At 53.2% G+C, this 23,259-nt stretch overlaps 1 protein-coding gene across 10 annotated transcripts in view; it reads right to left on the reverse strand.

The window, feature by feature from the left end:
- Positions 1 to 23,259, reverse strand: part of Mcf2l (MCF.2 cell line derived transforming sequence like) — a 143,943-nt gene that overhangs the window by 5,413 nt on the left and 115,271 nt on the right. For 5 of the 10 annotated variants that reach the window (XM_038324916.1, XM_038324917.1, XM_038324914.2 and 2 more), the window contains 23 exons: positions 21,320 to 21,439; positions 18,300 to 18,416; positions 17,622 to 17,771; positions 16,585 to 16,709; positions 15,047 to 15,161; positions 14,739 to 14,858; positions 14,145 to 14,336; positions 13,577 to 13,768; positions 12,770 to 12,929; positions 11,805 to 11,878; positions 11,507 to 11,583; positions 10,598 to 10,664; positions 9,246 to 9,361; positions 8,312 to 8,381; positions 5,528 to 5,620; positions 5,340 to 5,432; positions 4,508 to 4,633; positions 3,448 to 3,669; positions 3,129 to 3,221; positions 2,104 to 2,182; positions 1,906 to 1,972; positions 1,317 to 1,432; positions 102 to 176 (listed from right to left, as the gene is read on the reverse strand). In XM_038324916.1, coding sequence (XP_038180844.1) covers positions 102 to 176; positions 1,317 to 1,432; positions 1,906 to 1,972; positions 2,104 to 2,182; positions 3,129 to 3,221; positions 3,448 to 3,669; positions 4,508 to 4,633; positions 5,340 to 5,432; positions 5,528 to 5,620; positions 8,312 to 8,381; positions 9,246 to 9,361; positions 10,598 to 10,664; positions 11,507 to 11,583; positions 11,805 to 11,878; positions 12,770 to 12,929; positions 13,577 to 13,768; positions 14,145 to 14,336; positions 14,739 to 14,858; positions 15,047 to 15,161; positions 16,585 to 16,709; positions 17,622 to 17,771; positions 18,300 to 18,416; positions 21,320 to 21,439 — 2,659 coding nt within the window. Of the gene's footprint in view, positions 1 to 101; positions 177 to 986; positions 1,080 to 1,316; positions 1,433 to 1,905; positions 1,973 to 2,103; positions 2,183 to 3,128; positions 3,222 to 3,447; positions 3,670 to 4,507; positions 4,634 to 5,339; positions 5,433 to 5,527; positions 5,621 to 8,311; positions 8,382 to 9,245; positions 9,362 to 10,597; positions 10,665 to 11,506; positions 11,584 to 11,804; positions 11,879 to 12,769; positions 12,930 to 13,576; positions 13,769 to 14,144; positions 14,337 to 14,738; positions 14,859 to 15,046; positions 15,162 to 16,584; positions 16,710 to 17,621; positions 17,772 to 18,299; positions 18,417 to 21,319; positions 21,440 to 23,259 lie in introns of all 10 variants that reach the window. The other 5 variants (XM_042054826.1, XM_038324920.1, XM_038324923.1 and 2 more) reach the window with 3 other exon arrangements.

Consider the following 23,259-nt stretch of genomic DNA (forward strand, 5'->3'; position numbering starts at 1 on the left):
CTCCTGGCTTGTCTGATCTATGCACTTTCATCCTAGGTGCCCTGCACAGCCACGGACAGCATGCCTGGCTGGGGGTCAGGGGTCGGGGGCTGCCGCACTACCTCGCAAACCAAAGGGAGTCGGGTCGCTCTTTACTTCATGCCGCTTAGCTTTTTTGTCAGGACTGGTCGGAGAGGCTGCAGGAAGAGGAAGAGGCAAAAACACAGCAGTAGAGAGAAAGCGGAGGAAGTGTCGAGTGAGTGGAGGAGGCAGATGAGATGTCTGAGATGAAATGACTGAGGGACCGCACAGGGGAGCGGGGAGGCCCAGAGAGCGGAGGCAGTAGACGGTGGCCTTTGCCGTCAGTCATCCTCTTAGGGGCTGCCCGCAGCTCTGCTTCAGAAAGAACGCAGCGGCAGGACACGTGTTGCTTTCCGTCAAATTTGAAGCCAACGGAAAATTATCAATTGAGACACCCTCTGGTTCTTAGGACCCAGGCCTGTGACCTGGGAGAGCTGGAGTATCTGAAGGGAGCACTGTGCAGAACCGAGGCACGCCAGGGCTGTCCTGAGCATTCCCAGGTGACAAAGCTATTTCAGCTCTCAGTTCCAAGGCTGTTTCCCCACTGTTCACTAGCAAACACCCTAGAAGACACCTGGGCATGGCACTGAGCACTCAAAGAGTCATGGCAGCAAGAAAGGCAGAGGCCTGCAGAGCCAATGGGAAAATGCGAGGTGAGGCGGAGGGGAGCAGTGGGCGGGGAGAAGGGGTTAAGCCGGAAAAAGTGGCTAGCAGCTCCAGATTTTAGCAGGCCACACTTGCAAAGCTGGCTGGCTCTCTCGGCATCCAAAAGGCACCCCTAAAAGATAACGTCGGGCATCCGCGTCTACACGGCGTCGGTTGGCAAGAATGACAGGGTAAGAAATGTGGTTGTGTGGCTACATATGGCGCCAGAGGCCGCCACACGAAGATGGTGTGGAAGGCAGCGGGGGGTACTGCCTCTTTACCTTTCTGACCTTTGAGGTTAGCCAAGCCCTGCAGCGTGAAGCGCTTTCTGGAAAGCGCAGAGCTTTCAGAGGTAGAGCTAGGGACGGCATCGTCTAGGAGGGAGGAGAGACAGAATGCAGAGACAGCATCGAGGGGGGGGGACAACAGGGTGCAGAGGGTACCAGCCATGGCCCTGTACTCAGGGGTTGGTCGGTGGAGGGAAGTCACCCATTTTGGGGTGACCCCGAATGAGAGGCCAGTGTCCTGGAGTGATCCTGAGCTCTCCCAAGCTAGCTGGCGGCCATTCCGTGAGCAGCGCCTGAGTGGGTCACACTGCGGGTGACACTCACCTTTGCCCTTCTCGGGGGGCTTTGGCAATGACGAGCTCACATATCCTTCCAGGCTCAGGGGGTCTGTCTTCCTGTCTTCAAGCTTCTTGACATTTCTTGTGCTTCCTTTCGTGGGACTGAGGGCACCAGTGACCAATAAAGAAACAGCATGTCGGTCAATGTCTCAGGGCTAGGCACTAAGACATCTTGGCCCCTAGACTGTCCTGCAGGCACCATCCTCATTCAAAGCTGGTGACCAACTGTCATCAGGCTGTAGCCTTGGCATGCTGACTACCATGAGAACTGATCCAGATAGGGTGTTGTGAAGCAGGGGGCTTGCTGAGGAAGGTAGGGCTAGAGACAGCACCTTTGGGCCTGATGTCCAGGCATATAAGTCACTGACACAGTCCCCAGATGACACTGGAGGGCCTTGTGCAGAGGCATCTCAGTGGCACAGGGAGCCCTGTGGCATGTGCCGATGCCCTGATATTTTCCCTCGGGTCTTGGGGACAGTTTCACTATGCTTCAGTAGGTCCTCCGTGTCCTGTGCTAGGACTGTAGCATGCCTGTCTGCTTTCTAGGCTTCTGACGGAAATGCTGCCATGCTCACCTTGTGCTGGACGGCGCGGGCAAAGGTAGGCTGTGGGACTGCTCCAGGGCTTTGTGTTGGCTGGCTTCTGTGGAAGGGCAAAGGACCGTGCATCACTTAGCAGCGGGAACTGAGCACCCGTGCGCTCACAGGTTAAAGAGTAGTTGGGTAGTTGGCAATGCACACGAGAAAACATACAAAAGCCAAAGGGAGCCTCACCCCGGCAGGCCTGAAGCTGGCTGGTCAGAACCTTCCGGATCTCATTCACCCACGCTGCTTTAATCTCAGGAGTCGGGGCCTGTCCCAAAAGAGAGATGGGAATTGGTGATCAGAAAAACATGCTGCAGGTTCCAAGACATCCTCAAGGAAAACCCTAGGTATCAACAGACCCCTGTGCAGGGAGGGACAGAAGGAGCAGGAGGTGGTAATGCCCTTTTGTGGGTCTCTTAGCCCTGCAGCCCAGGACTGGCTGCAAAAGGCTGTGGGGTTTATGCAGGTGCCCAGGGGCATGGCAAAGAGAGCCAACTCTTCTGCCGATGCTGGTGCACTGGGCTAATTGCACGTGTGGCTTGGCCTACAGAACAGGTCTCCTGGGAGTGCCCTCTATTCGACCTTGCTTTAGGTGACAGGCACATCAAGAGAGGCTAGGACTGCTATCCTGCATTAACACAGAGGTCTGAATCCTAACCTGAGTACTACTGCTGGGACAGCTGCTGGGCCCCAACTTTGATGCAGCTCTGTGAGGGCTTCTGGGCTGGGTATAAAACTAGAAGGCACCAAGGCTGCCACTACCATGGCTACAGCATGTTGACTAGTTGCCAACTCACCTGTGATTCTGAGGGCAAGTGAAGGGCTCATCCAGATTGAGCAAGGACCTTCATGGAGTACTTAGGTTCTTGCCAGGGTCTATGAGTCTACTTTGTAACTCTGCCCTCTCTCCCATTGGCCAGTAAGGACAGGTAGGCTGTATATTCCACCAGAGAGCCAGACTGCACAGGCAAAGCTCTCTAGGGCTATCAAGAGATGTGGAAGCCAGAGCCACTGCTGGTACTGCCTGTCTAGCACCCTGTATGCGTGTGCTCCCAAACTCCATCCTGTGGCCCAGGGAAGTGCCCCAGTGTGACCGCTCCTGCTCCGGGGGGATGAACCTCATGGAGATGGTTGACATGGTTCTCACTGGTCACCCCGAAGAGGCTCAAGGGCTCCCTTGGTTTCTGGGTTTCAGGGCAAGTGAGGGGCTCTACCTGAATGATGTAAACCTCCTCTCTTGCATTGTACCAGATCTCGAACTTCTTGGCATCACCCTTCACGTTCTCTGTGATGCCGACAGCTGTCATCTGAGGGCACAGAAACAGACAGGACAGGCATCAGTGTGCATGGCAGAGCCGTGCATCCTAGTCGGCAATGGTGGAAACTGATGGGACATTTGGGGTGGGGCAAGGGCTAAGGATGGAGGAAGCCCCAACGCCCACTTCCATGGGTAGGAGCTGGGTGTCCCATAACCCTTTGTGTTAGACTGAGAGGCTTGTTTGGGTCCCTCAAGTTGCTGGTTGAGCCACTCACATTTAAGGACTGCTTGTAGCTGTAGGAAGGAGCCTTCTCGTATCCCTCCCCATTCTCCTCCCTCTTCTTGCAGAAGAGGACAGCCTTCTCGTGCAGAAACAGGTGTCGCTGCATGGGCTTGAACCTGGCTAGCTCCTTCACTTTGGTATGGCCCTTCTTGTGATCTGTCCAGACGCTGAAGGAGCCTTGCATCAGCAGCTTCCCCAGGTCACTGAGGTTTCCCTGGAACACAGGAAGCATGTCAGGGCATGCAAGGTAGGTGAACTTGGGTGGGCTGGGCTTCCGAGTTCACTCTGGAAAGACTACATGCTTGCAGCATTCTAGAAGGGGCAAATCTCAGGAGGTGGCAAAGGATCAGCCAGCTGCAGGGGTTGGGAAAGAAGAGGCATAGCATGGAGGAACCATGGGATACCACTACAGTGGAGACAGGACAGTGCCCAGAACCCCAATGTACAGTGGACTTCAGTTAATGACATATCCCCACAGGCCTGTCAGGTCTCAAACCAACACGGCAGTTTACGATGGAGGAGGCTGGGGGCAGAGATGGGTGTTTAGGGAATATGAGCATCACACTCAATTTTAATAAATCTAAAACTGTTAAAAGAATAAATAAAAGTCATTTAAACAAACAGAAAATGAATGCTAAATGGACATTCAGAGAAGCAAAACCCTTCTTTGCCAACTTGAGGTGGGTCCATGCAGAGCAATTAACTCTAGCTGGCCACTTGCCATAGCCACTGGACCACAGACTGTATCACAGAAAACACAGGGTCCCACCTGCTGTCCAGGAAGTAGACAGGAGGGAGGAATCTTGGAGTGCATCCCTGTTGGAGAGGCCTCACCCTCCTGGGGTGGGGGGCGGGGAAACAGCCTTGGCCTGCTCCACATGTGGACAAGCTCCTGACTCAGAACCTGGGGCTGCCCTAGGCCCTGGGCCATGTGTGTGGGCCACGTGTGTCCACGTCAAGACTCGGAGAGCTCGGAAGGATTAATAGGATTGCTCCTACCAAACTCTTCCTGACAGGACAAAGGGCATCGTGGTGCCGCTGCGGAGCCTTACATCATAGCCAGTGATGGCGATGAGGTGCATGGAGTCGTTCACTGCCTTGAGGATGCCAAGGATGGAGCTCAGCGCCTCCTGCAGGTCCTCTGCCCCCTCGCAATTCTTGCTGTACTTCAACATTTCCTGAGGGGAACACAAGAGGGTGCAGTTAGACACCGAGATCTTCCCCCTGCACCCCCAGGAGCAGTGGACTGGCCCGCAGATTCAGACTCAAGCGGGGTTGTGGAATCCTGGCGTGGCCCCTGGACAGACAATGTCACACCAACCACAGGAAACCACTTTAACCCTTCCCTTCCTGAAGCCAGGATGGCAGCTGGGCAGCTGGGTTCTGCAGAGCAGGAGCTGCCTGGTTTGCAGCTTCTCACATTTACGGCACTTCTGTGCACACTTGATCACATTTGCCTCCCACTGTCGTCGTGGCCCTGCTAAAGGCACAGTGCTGCAGACCCTTTCCCGCCCTGCCACACTGGGCAAACTCCAGGACAGAGACTCCTTACTCCACACCGTGCTGGGGACCAATGGACAGACAGGGCTCAACTCTCCCCCTCCCCGTCTCCCCCGAGAGGTCACAGGCTATCTGCACAGGCTCCTGGCATAGCTGGCACTGCCATGTCCCTGGCAGTCTACAATGCTTAGCCCACAATATGCCGTGAGTGAATAAATTAATGGTTGAATGAATCAAGGCCACGGGGAGGTGGAGGATAAGTGGCCCATCAGAGTGCCTTTGGACTTGGGGCCAGGGCTCGGTGAAGTGTCAAGACCCTGGGCCCCTGCAGACACCTGACCAGCAGGTGGGTGTGGCTGACCCAGGGCAGGCCTGCAGGCGCACCTTGAGCAGCAGCTGGTACTTGGTTATCCTCTGCACAGGTTTCAGCAGGTAGGAGTCGAGGCTCAGCTTGTGGTCCAGCTTCTTCTGACACTCCTGTAACCACCGAACGCTTGGTCACGCAAGGCCACGGCTCTGCCCGAGGCCCCGAGGAAGGAGCTACTAGTGTAGGGAATGGACTCAAGACAAACCTGGAAGAAGGGACAGTCAGAGCACTGTCTCCACAGGCTCTCGGACCGCGGCTTGTTCTGACAGTACTTCTCGTAGATCTGGAACTCCTCCATCTAGAGCCGGGAGGGGCAGAGACAGCGCAGGATGCTTTCCAGCCACACTGGGCACCTTTCTCATCTCAGAGCCAAAGCAGCTGCTGCGCCCAGGGCACCGCCCCAGGCTAGGCTGTTCACCAACACCGGAGCCCCACACTCTAACCCCCTTGTCGCTGACCATTTGCAGCCCAGAGAGGTGGAGAGCAAGCTCTGCCAAGACATGGTTTATAGAAACCATCTGTTCATGTACATAAGACTCCAGGGCATTCTCAGGCAGTCTTGCAAATTATACAGGTTATTCTGTAGAAATGCACCTGAGCAGGACTCAAGAGATTGTTTGGTGGTTAAGAGCACTGGGTTCTCTTGCAGATGACATAGGTTCAGTCCCCAGCATCCACATGACAGCTCACAACTGCCTATAACTCCAGTTAAAGGGAATCCAGTACTCTTTTCTGGCTCCTGCAGACACCACACCCACACCCACACCCACACACACGCTGTAAATATATTCAGACAGGCACTTATATATACACATCAAAAATAAACCTGAATATTATGTGAAATGAAATATTCGCATACTATATTAGGGATGTATATGGGATGTAGAAGATTCTAGGGTGCAGCTAGGTCTAGAATCGATTGCTCTGAGGGTCACAGATGATTTTGGGGCTCTGGGTCTTTAGTGGCTATCGGGTACACATATGGCTTGAGATCGCAGACATTCCTAGGATACTTGGATCTGAATGCAGGGGACTCTGGGATAAAGACAGTGTGGGGGTACAGGTGGTTTGGGGACACAGTTTAAACACAGATTTTGGAACACACACAGTGTTGGGCATATGGTTTGGGGCACAGATGTTCCTGAGGCATGGAATGGGTTTGGGAGTATAACCTTGATGATTTACGGATGATAGTCCTAGAGGACTCTAGGGCAAAGGTAAGCTTCATGGTGCCATGAGCCCACCTAGCCTGGCTTGCTTCAGCAGGATGGTGGGGCCGAACTCCTGCATTCTTTACTCTGGGGATGCCCTGCTCTCCCTTTGACCCTGGGGTCTTCCTGGCCTCTGATTCCTAATGCCATCCCCAACGTATCTGACCCCTATCAGGTCTGAGCTGAGGTCAAGCATGTATGGAGGAGGGACCTGGGCAAGGCAGGACAGCCTCAGCTGCCTGCTGGCAGGGGTCCTGTGTCTCAGTCTCCTTCATGATACAGCTGTGGAAGGTCGGCAGACTGTAGTGCTTGCGGAGTGTGGAGCACTGACAGTTCCAAAGACAGAGGGCAGCCTGCATCCCCTCTGCTAGTGTTGGCCTCTCTGACCCCAGGTCACCCCACCCTCGCTGTCGGACAGCTGGGCAAAACCTCCCACCAGAGGTCACTTCCTAGGACTCTGTTAGTCCTAATTCCCTTTTCATTATCTCAAAATAAGTTCCACATAGCTGACTTCTCACCAGAGTAATGAGCTGTTCAGGAGCATGGACCCACACAGACCCCTACTCTGTAGGAGGAATTTCAGAGCTTGGCCCAAGCACTGTGCTGCAGACTTGAGGAGCATTCTAGGGGTTATTTTGTAAGAGCATCCCTGAGCTCAGTGTAAACAAAACTGTCCCTGGTATTTCCAGCTCTCGAGTATGAATGAGGGTAGAACAGAGTGTTCTGGGGTATAGAGGGTTGTGAACATTGCATGGGGGATTCTGATGCTGCTGGTTGGGGACCTGTGACCTACAGAATGATGACCACCTCAGGTTTGGGGACTCTGGAGACACACTAATGGCCAGGCTAAGCCAAGACAAACATAGCTCCTTCTTTTCTTTCTACTTTGAGACAGAGTCTCACTATGTATCCTTTGCTAGTCTTGAACTCACAGAGACCTACCTGCAACTAAGTTTCTAGTGTTGAAGGTGTAAAGGTGTGCACCACCATGCCTGACCCTTGGTAGTGACTTACTTGAACTTCAGCACCCAGTTCCTGCCCACTCTCCACTTTAGTGTGGGGACAGAACCTGGGACCTGGTGCATGCTGGGTAAGGGTTCTAGCACGGAGTCGTTCCCCAGGCTCCTCTTGTTCTGTATTTCGTGACATTGCTTTGTTTTCTCCTGCCAGTGGCCTCCCTCCTGCACCTGTGAATCTCACAGTCACAGTGCTCAGCATGACAAACCCCCATGGGGCTAAGAAGCTATGCATACAGTCCACTCTTTCTGCTCAAAACATTCCACACGCGGCTCTCTTTAAACTCATCTCCACTGTCCTCTGAGGGAAACACCTATGATTCCAACGGGGAGGAAATGGACAGAGAGAGAGCCCCGGTGTCTATTCTAGTGTCGCCCAGCAAGCAAGGCTTAGACAAAACTAAACCAGTCCACAAGGAAAGTTCTGCATCAGGCCTCGGAAACTGCGATTTCTGCATCCCCAAACGTTGAGCTTTGTGGTTCTTCTTTTTTGCTGAAGTAGTTATTAGCCTTCAAAGCAAGATCCTATTCCCTTTTTTTCCCTCTTCCCATGACACTGGAGACACTGCTCTCTGGTTTCAGCTGTGGTGGGCTGCAGGGGGAGCTGAAGCCGTCTGGTGAGCAGCTCTGATGAGGCAGGCAAGGTGCTACCATGGCCAGTGATATGGAGGTACCAAGGCCCCCCCCCATAATGTCCACTCAGGGCTCCTCAGAGGTTACAGATATGCACTGCCTGTGGGGCATGCACTCAGAGATACGCACCCTCTCCAGGAAACACCTCCCCACCAGCTCTGGGCAGTCTATGCAGCTCTCCAGCTCCCGTAGGAATATTCTGCAGAGAGAGATTCCCAGTGAGGTGGACACGGTGGAATCAGATGACGCTGTCTTCCAGAGACCCTGAACGATCTCATTACAGGGTGGCAGCGAAGCCCCATCTGGCCCAGGAGCCTGCAGCCTACCATCCCTGGCTCCTCGGTGCCCACAGCCCAGACTGTCGCCCTTTGTTTCTGGCCCTGTAGTTCATACTGAAGTTGGAGCTGCCATTCTGGGGGCAGAGGTGAGAAGAAAGGCAGAGACGGGGATTGAACACGCAAAGACTCTGGAGACCCTACCGCCGGCCTTGAGCATGTGGGTTTTCCAGGACTCACCAGATCCCCACTGTGTTTCCTGTCTAAACACTGACTCACATCTGTCCTCTGGGGAGATCCCAGGACACAAGACTGCATGGGGTCCACTGTGCTGAGTCAAGGACTAGCCTCAGTGATGCTAAATGGAAGGTTCTAGATGTTCTTGGAAAGGAGCGGCTGCAGGAGGACGGGGTAGACAGCTGCTTCCCTTGCACATCTGGAAATCCTGCTAACGAACATGGCCTTTGGAACTCCCAAGTATTAAAAAGAAAACATCAGGGCAAACTGCTGTCCTCCCAGAAGCACCACTGTCCTCCCAGTAGATAGCTGGCCGGTCACCAGGCCATCGTGGGCACAAGTCAGCAGGACAGGAGGTCACAAAGGAGGCTGGAGAATGCATCATGGACACCTACTACATGCGTCCATGACTCTCTGTGAGCTCTCCCTGGAGAGACTTGTTCCCTGTCAAGTACTTCCCAGGGCGGTGGGCCCCTGCTTCCTGCTGCAGCCATAACAGAAGCAAGAGACCACAGACACCATGTGTTTCTATGTCCCGACAGAGGGCCTACCTGTTATGGAAGTGATAGATTTCTTCCATGTTTCCAAACAGAATGCTCTTCTTGTTTTGTAGGCCTGTTGAGATGAGATGTGCCATCAAGGGGTTGTCCATCTCTGCAGCATAGCCCTGAAAGGGAGCGGGAGGTGGTCAACCAGGAGAGGCTCCCATTCTCCTCCCTGACCCTTTTGTCCAGGTGTAAAAGACACAAGGCAAGAGGTCATGCTGCTCGTGTGTGTATCCAATGTGTCTATTAACTTCCTGGTCACTACTAGGAAGACTCAGGACCCAGCGTCCCCTCCTCAAAATCCTCTTACTGCAGACCTGCCCTCCTGCCTTGTTCTGGAACTTTCTCTTTCTTCGTCCTCTTTTTTTGGAGGGTGGGAATGGAGATAAGGCAGGGTCTCATTCTATAGCCCAGGCTGGCCTAGACTTCATTATGTAGCCTAGGCTAGCTTGGAACTCATGGTGAGCCTCCTGCCTTAGCTTCTGAGTGCCAGGATGATGGGGTGCACTGCCACACCACCCACAGAACTGTGTGCACCATTTCCTGTGATGCCAATCATTGTCACTGCGGTCATGTGGGTCACGTGTTTGCTATGTGCATGGGCAGCACTCTTGTGGCCGATATATCTGCTCTTGTGCAGGTCCAGCCGCTATTCCTGCTGATGGAATTGGGCTGTTTCTGGTTTGGGCTGGATACAAGCAGACTAGCTATGAGCATTTTCATGTTCTTTGCTGTGGGTGTAAGTCCTCATTTCTATTTCTTTCCTCCTTCTCCTGCTCCTCCACCTCCTCCTCCTCTTCTTGAGACAGGGTTTCTCTGTGTAACAGCCTTGGCAGTCCTGAGGTCCTAGAACTAGCTTTGTAGGCTAGTCTGGCCTTGAACTCACAGAGATCCAGCTGCCTCTGCCTCTGAAGTGCTGGGATTAAAGACATGCACCACCACTGCCCAGCAAGTTCTCATTTCTAAGCAGCATTAAAAAGAAAAATCTTTTGTATATGTGATAGACATGCGTGTATATGCGTGTTTGTGTGTATGTGTGTGTTTGTGTGTATGCACATGTGTGTGTGCATGTGTGTGTGTGTGCATGTGTGTAGTTGTGGTGGTGCTGGAAATGAAACCAAGGACCACACACATGCCAGGCAAAAGCTCTTTTCACTTTTTGAGGTGGAGTCTTTGAGCTGACCTTGAACTCGCTCTGTAGCCCAGGCAGGCCTTGAACCTATGATCCTCCTACCTTGGTCTCCTGAGTTGCTAGAAATATCTGTCTTTGTCAACAGGCCTAACCATAGCAACAGTTTAAAAATGAAGCTATTATAGTATGATAGCGACCCTACCGCCTGGCCCAGGCCCAGCCTTACCTCTAAGACACAGAGCAGTTCTTCCACATAGGCCCGCTCCGTGTCCAGGAGCTCATTCATCACATGTCTGTGGGTGGATATGGAAGAGCAAGCATGTTAGCGTGGGAATGGCCATCAGGACTCGCCTGCTGGAAGCTTCTCTATCTACCCTTCTCTGCCTCATGCTTGTCATCTTCCATCAGAAGCCAGAAGTGACAGAATTCATGTCCCTTTCAGCCGGTATTCTAGTTCCATATTTCGCTCTGCCTGTGTCTCCTAAAGGGGACACTGCTGATCTTGCTGGGGACATCTGGAAACCAGTTGCCTGTGCACAGCTGTTTGCTCACGAGCTTCCAAGGGCCACTGCTCTATCCCTACTGCATTTAGAGCAAACGCAAAGAACGAGCACAGTGCAGGGTTGATTGCTTCTTTCCAATTCCGCTGTCATGACCCCAGTTCCTGGCTGAAACTGCCCTACCCCAGGGTGTTTTGCCTTCTTTGCAATTTTAACCTCTTGTGTTCACATTGCCTAGCCTGGGTACAGCTCGGAAACTTCATGAAGGAAAGGACACACCCAGAGGTGGACGGACAGGCAGGCTTCAGTAGGAACTTTCTGAGTGCCTATCTTGAGTATGTCGTAGTGTTCCGCCCACTCCTCTGCAGGTGCCTTTGTGAGCAGTTATGAGTTCCCACAGAGCAGAAAAGTGGCAGGAGGCCCAGGAAGGGCTCAGGTGGTCGCCAGCCCAGCCCAGACAAATGAGTGTGTGTATATATCCCACGTCCCACGTGTTTGTTTTCAGCTGGCATACACACGGTGCCAGACTCCTTCCTGCTCCGCATGCCTGGGTAGAAGGGTTGCTGGCCATCCTCGTGTCGCCAACACCCAGACATGCGTGGTCACTCAGCTTGGTCGGAAGCACGGTCACCCACCTGCGCAGGATGGCCAGGTTCTCTTCCTCATCCCCGGTGGAGCTGCTGCGGCCCTGCCGGGTCTCACTCATTTCACTCTGAGGAGAGAACAGCATGCTGGGTTTGGGAATGGAAAGTCCTGCCTCAGATGCCGACTGCCCAGCCTCATGGCCCATTAGGATGTAGTCTGAGGAGGGCAAGTAGATGCCCCGCAGTCCAGGAGACCCAGAGGGACAGACAACAAAAGCAGGATGCTGAGATAACGCGCTACAGCTACGGACAACTGACACCTGCAGGGTCACCGCGGTTTGAGCCTCACCTTGGCTCTCCTGTAGGGCCCTCTGCGGAGTGCGCTGCCCTCGGAGCTGGAGTTCTCAGAGCTTCGCCAGGAGCCTAGTTTAGAAAGAGGCAGAGAAGGGGTTAACTCTGTAGAAAAATGTATGGGGCGGGGGGGCAGGGAGAAGAAAAGACTATAGCAATAAAGACAGAAGTGATCAGTGGGTGGGGGATGGAGAGCAACCTGAAGGAGCCGCTGTCTGGGGCCTCCACAGCCCCGAGAATGGGAACAGCTCTAGCTGACAGGGAGACAGTGGGCAAGAGGGAGGAAATACACTGGCACCTGAAAACCTCAGAGTTTCTGGCTAGGGGCATCTCTCAACAGGCCAGCAGTCAGGTCTCCTCCACCACAGATGCTAATGGGGTGCTTCCCCAGGGCATTCATGGCTGCCCGGGGTCAACACCGAAGCACCCAAGCCTATTCATCTCTGGGCTGCTGCCCCAGAGTGGAAGGGAGAACACACTCCTTATGTAGGAGGAGGAAGTCTCTAGGCAAAGGTGAAGTTAGTGGGCCATGACTCCCTTGAAGCTCATGGGGTCTGGGACAAGGTTCCACAATCAGTGACAGCCTTGAGGGCTGATCCAGGGGCACAGTTCCGGCAACAGCACAGAGAATGGAGAGAGGGGGGAGAAACTGAGTCAGAAGGAATGACTGAGGACCTTTCCTAAAGTCAGTCGGTGTCTCTGGTTCTGAAGGTCACCGATATTCAGCGGAAAGGACCCTGCAGTGGCCAAAGCAGAGATGCAGCCAGAGCTGATAACATGTGGCACAGCGGGGCTGGGTCCAGGGGAAACTTTATTAACCAAAATTTGAGGCAGAGCAGAACAAGCCCTGGGCTGCAGGCTGTGGACCGTGGACTGGGACACAGAGAACAGGGAGGGAAAGTGACAGACTTGGCATGTTTGGCCTCCTCAGATGGCTGCCTGGGAGGAAGGGGCCACGCATACCTGGTGAGGGGGAGGGGGACTTGGTGAGCGCCTCTGGTCGGGGGGCCACGGGCTGCACAGGCCGCGTCTGCTTGGCTGCCAGTTTCTTCAGGCTGGCCTGCCTGCGGTGGAACATCTCCTCCGTGCTCTCTTGCTTCTGGAAGACTCTTTGCACGTGTTCCTGAAACGACGTGGCTACTGAGAGATCTTGCAAAGGTCAGTGCCATCCCTAAAACCCACCCTGCCGTCCACAGGATGTCAGTGTGTGCAGCTTCCTCGGCTTCAGGTGAGTGGGGCGTGTCCGTGAACAGTGCAGTGTGCTCACCAGCTCTGGTCAGACAGCAAGAGCTGTGTGACAACACATGGCAGGATGAGGAGCCATCTGCTCCGAGAGGATGGCTATGGGAAGGGATCGGTTTCTTCCTACTGACTCAGAAGCAGAGTTAGGGCAGCTGGCTGAGGGGCGAGGAGGAGCCAGCCCATCTTTGGTGTGATATCAGAAGTACTATGGCATGATCAGGGTTCCAGTGAGTGCCATACCACAAATCACATCTATCCCAGGCGATGCTGGGGGAGATGGTGGCATGGTTAGAATAACTTCTACAATGGAGGAAGGGCTGGACTTGATGATCCCCACCCCTGCACTTCTACCCAGCAACTGCCATCTCCTATTCAAAGGGTTCTTCAAGCATTAGGGCTATAGCTCACTGAAAGGGGGCTTGCCTAGCATGCATGAGAACCTGCATCTCAAAAACATGCCCTTTGAAATATCCCATAGAGTGTGTCCCCAGTTCCCAGGCCCCAGATGGGAACCCATGCTGGCGTTACCAGAAGGTCCTGGTTGAGGATGCATTCATATTCTTTGTAAATCTTATTGAGCTCCTGAATCTTGTTCTCTGCGCCAGTCTCCAAAAACTTCTCGATTTCCTGGAGGGCGGCCTCGGCGCCATCCTGGGACTGGCATTTGTCCACAGGCTGCGAGGCCAGCAGGAAGATGCCCTCGTCACACCACTTCATGGACTGGAAACAAAGGAAGGCTGTCAGCATCAGGACGCTCCTGCCTCCTGCCTGGTACTCTCAGGGTAGGAGGCTCGATGCCACTGAGACAAACAGTGCCTGGGGGCGACGCGAGTCTGCAAAGCTGAGCGGCTTCTGGGCCAAGCTCGCCATAGGATTAACAGGAAACCTAAGCTGAGGTCGCTCCTAAGAAATCATTGCTGGGACAAGCGAGTGCGTGAGGACCAATGCTCTGAGCGGATAAGACAGAGGGTGCAGAAGGGGAGGGCACTCTGGCTATCGTCTTGGTGCCCTTGATCAGCTCAGCCACCCCCTTCCCGGTAAGGAACAACAGCTGGTGTGGCCCCATTAGCTCAGAAAGTGCAGCTGGGTTTCCTACCGTCTCCAGGAGGCTGTGCAGCCCCAGGGACTTGCTGAGGAGGGCCCTCCTCCTGGTGATCTCGGTGGCGAAGTGGTCACAGAGGTGCTGGAGCTCCTCACACTTGGGGTGGATGGAGTCCACGGCATAGTGTTTGTTCTCAATCAGCTGCTGGCCTTCCAGCGACAGGGCTCGGGCCCTGTCCACAGCCACCTGCACAACGCGTCAAGATAGCAGTTTAGTCCTACATGGAGAGACAAATGGGGCACATAGTCCTATGGGTGTCGCACTGGAAGTGGGCAATGGACGTGGAGTTTGTGGACTGTTACGGCTGACTGAGGTCACCAAATCCTTGAGCCAGTCTGAGGCCAAATTTCCAAAGGTCAGGATGGTATTGGGTTGGCCTGGTCTGGAGTAAGCACAGGTAATAAGGAGAGATCTAGACAAAGGGGCTGTGGCAGATAGGGTGTGTGCCCGAGTGGAGGAGGGCACATTGGGGTCTCGCACACTGCCCGTGTTACCCCTCAGGTGCCACGGGAGCTTATGTTCTGTGCCTTCTGCATAGCTAGGTGATGCTGTGACCATCACCCCCTCCCACCCATGCTGGACGCTCACACTGGACTTCTCCTCAAAGCTGGTCAAGTCCTTCAGGAGATGCTGCACGTGTGCCAGGCTATTGCCAACGTCGGTGAAGGCGGCGATCTTCTGGGACATGGAATCCAAGGTAGTTTTGACCTGAGGCAGAGGAAGGCTGATTTGGAGAACCTGTGTCTCATTCAGGAGGGGCAGGAGATGGGATCCCTGACAGCAGCGAGCTGATGGGGGCCATCAGGGCTCAGCCAAACCCCTCAGGCCTGCAGACAGACCCACCATCCTCACTTCCTGAAAGATGGCATCCCACACCTCATGGCCCAGCCACTCACCTCCCGGAAACCTTGCTCAAAATGCCGCAGCTGCAGGCACTGTTCCAGCTTCTGCTGATGCTTTGCCCAGAACTCATCGAAGGCAGACTCAGTTTCGTTCAGCTGGGCCAGGAGCCTGAGCGTGAGAGGAAGAGGGGACAGGATGAGGGAGACTGTGCCTGCCTGGTGCACAGGGGTCTCCCTGACAAGCTTTCCCGCGATGTCTTGGTCTTGTCGCTGACTAGGTCCTCAGTTCAGAGACACGAGGGAGATGCACTTCAGACAAGATTGCAGGCTCCCCAACCTGTGTTACACAGAACTCTGTTTGGTAATGCATGTGCACACACGTGTGCGTGCGTGTGTGTGTGCATGTGTGCGTGTGTGTGTATGTGTGTGTACCAGGGGTTGGCACCAGGTATCTTCTTCAGTTGCTTTCCATCTTGTTATTTGTGACAGGGTCTCTTGCTGAAGCTGGAGCTTGCCAATTCTGCTAGAACGGCTGGCCAGTGGGCTCCAGGAATCTGCCTGTCTCCACCTCCACAGTACTTGCAAATATGAGCCAGCACACGCAGGCTATTTTACTGAGAACCCTAACTCAGGTTTTCATATTTGTATGGCAAGCATGATCAACTGTGCCATCTCCGTGGTCCCCCATTTGGTAATTTTTGAAAGGCCATTGGGTTTACTGCTGACCACCTGGGCCAGGGTGCAGTCTGCTGTCCCGCTCTAGAGCTGGTGTCCGCCACCTTCACTCTTACCCCAGGATTACTGCTTGCTGAGGGACTCTCAATAGAACAAAGCAGCACCACCTTACCCGCCCCTCTGCTAGTGTTGGTGAAGTTGATAAATTCCCCAGGGTAGTCCTGCTTAGATCTCCTGCTAGTGAGCCTCGGTGCCCTACCGTGTGCCTTTCCCACGCTCCCAATACAATATGCCTGCTGTGCATGCAGCCACGGCCCATGTGAGAGAAAACCATGTGAAAGCCAAGAGCCTGGCTGCCTATTGTTGGGCAAGTTCTGTCCACACAGGTGCTCCAAGTCTGTCCTGTAAGTGGCAACGACAGCCGTCTAGCCTGCAATAAAGCCATGAGGCATGTGGGGCTTTAGATATGCCAAAGCATTGGGGAAGCACCAACAGACACTTACTGATGGCACTGTCCTGTGCTCTGCTATAAACTTGGGGAGCCAGTGAGAAATACAGATGGTACCCGTTATTGTGAGCACAGGATGCATGCTCTAAAGCACAAGGCTGGAACACAGGCACCTGAGCTGCTCTCCTGCCTACAATGACTCACTGGGGATATAGGAGCCACGGGAGTACAAGGGGCTGCTGCTGCTTGCCCAGCGTTTTCCTGTCTATGAGACTGTCTGTTCTCAATTCCCATCCCCTTTATCATGGGTGCTGGGGTCCACTCCAAGCCCGAGAGGGAAATGAGCCAGAAGGCTAGCTGCTGGGATCTGTTGCGACAACCTTGGGTATCAGTCTAATGCCTTCACAATGGCTGTGTATCTGCAGAAGTCAGGCCAGAGCAAGGTAGGGCAGGAGGGTGCAGGTCTTACCTCTGCACAGTGGCCTGATTGTCCAGCTGGTCCTGGTTCACGCTGTGGGATGTGCTCTCTGTCAGTGGCTCCCTGAGGCTCTCAAGGATGCTATTCCCCTCCTTCAGCGCCAACTGGAGATCCTCCTGCAGAGAGAGTGCACACAGAGCCTGCAGTGCAGCCAGCTAGCTGGGCTCAGGTCTCAACACTGAGTAAGTGGGGACAGCCTGGGATGGGGGCACAATGCCCTGTGGGTGTAAACTGTCCCTTCTGTATGATCACAGAAGTGCATTGAAAACTGCCAACTGTGTATGTGTACTGCACACATATATGAGATTCTCAAAGAATTAAATCATATACATATATAAACTGCCACACTCCTGCTTGCTGCCGCAAAGCTAGGGTTACAGGACACTCAGGACATGGGAATAAGGTCAAAAAGAAACCGGAAACCAGGCTTTCTAACCATCCCTCTCCTGGAGTTGGCCCTGCTATGAAGGCAAAAGACCGTTTCTAAGGAGTGGGTGACACACATGGCAGAGATGGAGCACCACCCTTAGGACACACAGTAGCCACCCAAACCCCGCTGTCAACGCCACCGGTAATGCAGATATCTACGGCGTGTGATGGAGAGTGTCTCTGCCCTAGAGAGCCATGTGAGTTGATAGCACAATGGTGCTGGGAGCAGCAAATTCAACCACAACCTCACCAGTCACTGGTGAGAGGAACCAGGGTGGAGGCCCTGCCTGGCCACACTGGAGTTGTCCCCCGTTCCCCCACCTCCCGCAGTGCACAGCCATCAGCAACTGCTCTGGTCTTGGTTTTACAGACTCTGAAGCCCTTTGGGGTTTCTGGGCTGAGGGGTGCCGCCCACGGACACAACATGTTTTAACAGGGCTCATTTCTGGGGCTTTGAAAAGCAGTTACAGTCAGTTCTCAGTACCTCCAGTGTCTCAGAGCCTTGCTTGCCCCTGGCCTTCCCGTGTGGCAACTCACCTGACATCTTGCCTCTAGTATTGCATTTCCCTGCTCAGAACCTGGCCCCTGAACATACTCACCTTCGCCTTCGCCTTCTTCTCCGTGTGAACGCTGAGCACCAAGCTGGTGGACTGGACATCGTTTGGCAGTTCTGTCTCCGCCAGCTCGGTCCCAAAGGTCTGCAGCATCTGGGCTGTCTGCTTCACCATCAGGGCAAAGCTTTCGATTGCCTTGGGAGAAGGGAGAAGACAGTCACAGAATCCTGCACACAGCCCGTGGCCTGCAGCCCTGAAAGCTGATACCATGACTGTCGTTGGAAAGGAGAAAGTGGCCCCCAAGCCCTGTGGACACAAGTGTGCCAGCAAATACCTTCCCGGGAGTGTCTCAACCTCGGGCTTCCCTCAGAAACGTACCAGGAAGGCTTTGGAAATGTCCCTGCCACCCAGGGTCATTCTCGGCTCAGGGTCTCTGCCTCCACCTCCTAGTTAGGAGACTTGTGAGTTTCAGAAACCACAACGACATAGGGCTTGGTAGTTTTTTTTTTTCTTCTTCTCCAAGCCCAGAAAGCCACGCCCGGGGTTATTACTCATGCTATTTCTTTACAATGACTAAGGTCTACTGGGACCATCTCCTCATTCTTGGGGAGGAAACTTCAGTGAGCATGTATTTAAAAAGGCAGTGCTGTCATGTGAAAAGAATCCCACTGGGTTAGCTATGAACTAGTGAGAATATGGTGACACAGCACCCGGTCCACTCACTGTGCGGTGGCACAGCCACCTGGAGTGGCAGTAGTCCAGGGTCCCCCCGAGGTCCTCGGTCAGCTGTGACTTGTCAATGTAGCCGTGTAGTTCTGGCACTGAGCCTAGCATCATGACCTGTGTGAGAGAGGGGATCATCACCAGGCAGCTTGCCCTGGACTCCAAGGTAGCTCTGACTTCTGACTTGAACGGGTTCAGCTCTGCCCTCTGGTTGGCAGAGCTAGACAAGCCTCTTATTTACATTGCTCCTTGGCTTCCTTGTCTACACGATGGGCATGTTATGACGACTCTCACTGGGTGATGGTGAGGACCCAGTGAGGCCACTGGGCATGAGCAAACCCTGCATAGGGTACCTGGCCCGTCACAGACAACAGATGGCGTCGGCACCTTCTCTGGCAAGGGGAGCTTGGTATGACGAGGACATAGAGCTCCGCTTCCTAAGAAGCTGGTTTGTGCTTGCTCCTGCTGAGAACACCACAAACAGCCTTTTAGGTACTGGCGAAGATCAATTTAGCACTTCCCATCTCCTCAGACTGACTGACAACTCCAAAGAGGTTCTACTTTGTGTGGTAGCAGCAGCCAGTCGGCCTCTTCCTGCATCGCTCGATTTCATCTTTCTCTTGTCATTTTGAAGGCTATGCTGCCCATGTGTTTTAGATTAAAATATAGACTTTGCTTTGTAAGCTGCCAGAGCGATAGTCAGAGCGATCTTCCAGAGGCTGGGTGCAGATGCCATTTGATGCCATGGCATATATTATTCAACACTGAGATGAGGTGGGGGCTCATCTGGAGATGACCTGGGTTGTTACAATACAGGAAATGCTCCTGGAGGCTGTTGGGCAGAAGTCAGGGTTGCTGGGAACCCTCCCACCCATGGGTCGGCCACCAGCAAAGAACTATTCACACTGCCGAGAAGCAGTACAGATGCTAAGTCCTGACCGAAATACGGCCACCAGGGAAAGAAGTGTCAGACTCTCAGTCTGAGCTAGGAAACAGAGTTCTCACAGAGCTGTCCCATTTTCTCTTGGTTCTTCTAATAAATTTTTCCACATGCTGCCAAACAACCTTGGCTCATGGCCAGTAAGCCAAAGAAGGATTAGGTAATCCAAGGAAGCATGCCACCTCCTTCCTTAACCTTAGTACTGGGGCATGTGCAGGCACACACGCATGCGTATATGTGTGTGTGCAGGCACGTGCACAAATGTGTGCATGTGTGTGTGCGCGCGTGCACACACATGTGTGCATGTGCTATGCATTTCCCACCACAGCAGAGAAGCCTAGGAGCCCAGGCACGCTCCCAGAGAGCTCTCTTGCCTGAAGTCAGTACAGTGGAGAAGCATCAGAGACTTTCTAAAAGTCAATTCCTTCGCTAATTCTTGAATTTATCTAAGATTGGTCTGTGAGCTCACAGGTGCCATAACAGTTTCTGGAGACCTGTTTTTGACACCTATTAACATATTACTACAGAAGAGTTTATAAAAGAGACCATACACCATCATAGATGACCTCAACCTTATCTCCCATGATGCTCAGAGGCAAGGAAAGCTGTCATTAGTGCAGCTCACTTGCTGGAGGTTGAGAAGGGCCTGGCGCCTTGAGGTCAACCGATCATAAGAGGGGAGGGACCATTGTTACTAAAAGCATCCGTAGGGCTTGGGGCAAGAGTCAGGGACACAACTCCCACGTCTAGTTTCGGATCGGGACTTGAACCTCTAGCTGGGTGAGTGACTGCCCTGGGTGGTTCTGCCCTTAACTAGGTCTAAGAAATGGGTTGTCCAGAAAGAGATGCCACAAGACATGAGGTCCAGTATCTTCCCACAGACCTGGGGCATATTCTTAGATCTACCAAGGCGTGACTCTTAGAGTCACAGTCACCTCTGAGGCCTTGGGCCATGTCTCTGATTCTCAAGGAAGACTGCTGTGGAGACAGGATCGAGTGGGGTAGGAACCCAGGCTACACTGTTCCTGCTACACTGCTCCAAGAAGGGGTCTAGCCTGTTTGGGGCAGAGGACAGGTATTGGTCATGGGGGATGGGCAGTGGCTTAGACAGTATGGAATGAGGGTGTGTGCCACCTAAATACCGAGACACAGCAGACAGTATTGTGGACAGCTAACCAGCCCAGATTCTTCCATTTCCAAAAGCAACGGTGTCACTGCAGGGTAATCCCACAGCCTGGCGATGCCCCTGGTGCTCTTGTTCTCTTTGTGAAAAAGAAATGAACTCACAGGGCTATTCTCTAGCAACTCCTGGGTACACAGGTCATGGCCAAGCTCCACAGACAGGAACTCTATAGAGTCTTGGTTTTGTCTTCTTTTTCCTTTTTGGTTTTTCAAGACACAGTTTCTCTGTGTAACAGCCCTAGCTGTCCTGGAACTAGCTCTTGTAGACCAAGCTAGCCTCAAACTCACAGAGATCCACCTGTCTCTGCCTCCCGAGTGCTGGGATTAAAGACGTGCACCATGCCTGCTCAGCAGTCTTGGTTTTTGAGGGGAAGTAGAATCAACATTAGGGTCCTTTCTCCAGGGATGATAGGAAGGGGCTGACCCATGCTGGCTGGAGACATGGCTATATGGTAGGGACTACCTGCTGGGTTGTTCCTGGCTGAGGTCCAGCACCTGTGTGGCTGGCAGCTGAAGCTCCGCCTATGGACTCAGAAGATACCCATGTTTTCTTTATTAGCCTTCATTTTCCCTGAAACATTTGGGGGTGTGCTGTGAACTAGCGTAGGACTGTCCCATGACTTACAGCATTCTGACAGAGCTATCCCAGGGGACCCATCCAAGGCAGTAGCCTTGTATGTATAGACCACTAGTTGGGGCAAGGCAGGACTTAGGGAAGGCAAACGCATAGAGCTTCTGCCACTAGAACACAGGGAAGTGTAACTTCTCTGCAGATCGAGTGGGATTTTACTTATGGCCACAGAATGGAGGTAACTCCCTAAGAGTTTACCATGCTCCAAGAATGCTCTTCCGCTTGGTTCTGCATCAGCAAAACCAGAGGCACAGGCTCAGCACTCACCGGAACTTTCATCTTAAAGTCATCTCTGTTGAACTTGAAGGCGATGTCGGAGAGAGTTCTCTGGAAAAACCCCGTGGGCCGGAGAACAAGGACGAGCTGCAGGTTTGCTGGGAAAGACGCCTGTGAAACAGAAGAAGGGCTTGGAGCATTTGATACGAGCGGCCCAGGCCATGGAACCCACCTGACGCTGCAGCTAATGGTGGGCATCTGGAGGATGCTGCCGCTTAAAACCAAACAGCTGAAAGCATATTCTAGTTGTCAGGGGTTAAGTGAGGGTCTTCTACTCATCCCACATGTAAGGCACCTGAATCACAGACTTAAGTTTTTCTTGTTCAAGCCACCCCGTCTACGGCACCTTGTCACTTCAGCCACAGGGCACTAATGGACTTATTAAAGAAAAAAGCAAGAAAATACGTTTGTGGAGCGGCTGAAACCAAGATCCATATAAACTCGCCCAGCACGCACATGCAAATGCATACCCTTGGGTAGTTAGGTTTTTTTGTGTTTGGTTACTCCCTTGCCTCTTGCGAGGTGTTTGATCTTGGATAAGTTACTGCTTCCATTTTTCCCATATGTGAAGTGGGAAGTGAAGCCGATGCCTGCCTCATTCTACAGGATGAGGGAGTGAATCCGGTCATGTGGTACTAGACACTGAAGTCTACCACCCACAGCTGACCTCCCACCCAGGACAGTGCGCATCAGCGTCCATCACTCGCGGCTGGCCTCCCACTAGCCTTGCCCTGGAAGAAAATCTTCTGTTCACCTGCTACGTCACTTTTGGTCAGAGGCATACTGAGAGACAGGGGCCTGATCAGGGCTCTTCCTGAGTGGATAAGGGAGCAGGGTGCTGGGAACCCCTGAGGGCTCTGCTGTGGGCCACACCCCCCCGGACTCATGCCCTCAGCCCTGCTGTGGCAAGGATGCCGAGACATGCCGCTGTCCGCAGCCTGATGCTCTGTGTGCGTGAGGTGTGCCCAGCACGCGTCAGCGGCTCCCTCAGGAGGGAGTCATGAATACACCATGGCCATGCCAGTAATCGGGCTTTGTCACTGGTGCCCTGGGAGAGGGTGAGTGCTCAGACCAAGGACAGAACACAGCCCTGCAAAGGCGGAAGCTGAGGGCAGATTCTGGGCTACTTAACACAAGGGCTTCTAGACTTGTCCTCTCTGTGAAATTGGACACCACTATTTAAGGAGGCACTGTCAGGGCAGGCAGCTTTCCTTGGGGTGACAATGAGTCACGCTGCTGTAAACTTCAATTAGCTTTGTCACCCAGACTCACACCTCCCAGAAGACTGGATCTGTAGGGCAGGCTAATGCTTGGACCCTTAAAAGATCAACAACACCTGCACCTTGTAATAGATACAAGGCTCCTCCGGTGAGGCGCCCTGCCACTGGCCAGAGGTGACCTTCAGTCTCATAGGAAGCCATTTTCTCTTCCTTAAGCTGTTTTAGTTTCTGTTAAGCTATTGGATTTTCATATTAAATAGTTGTATAAAAATTAAAAGAAATGCAAGCCCATGTGGGAGAGGTTTTTAAGGATGCGCGCAAACACCTATTGTGAAGGCCATCAGCAGTAAAATATTTTCTGCTGTAGAGCCAACCACTTGCATTTAAAACTGCGGAAAGGCTAAAATAAAACCTTTGCTTCTAAAACAGGTTAGACCGATGAGAATTTGATATTGGTGTTTTGTAAAATACTCAATAATTGTGAACTGTGAAACGATAGTAAGTTCTTATCTAACAGAAATATCACACATTTTCCTTTGTGCACATGAGGTGTGCCCAGTCTGCTGCTCTGTGTGCATGAGGTGTGCCCAGCCTGCTGCTCTGTGTGCATGAGGTGTGCCCAGCCTGCTGCTCTGTGCACGTGAGGTGTGCCCAGCCTGATGCTCTGTGTGCATGAGGTGTGCCCAGCCTGCTGCTCTGTGCGCATGGGGT

The sequence above is a fragment of the Arvicola amphibius genome, chromosome 4 (genome assembly GCF_903992535.2).
Source record: "Arvicola amphibius chromosome 4, mArvAmp1.2, whole genome shotgun sequence".
Taxonomy (NCBI): Eukaryota; Metazoa; Chordata; class Mammalia; order Rodentia; family Cricetidae; genus Arvicola; species Arvicola amphibius.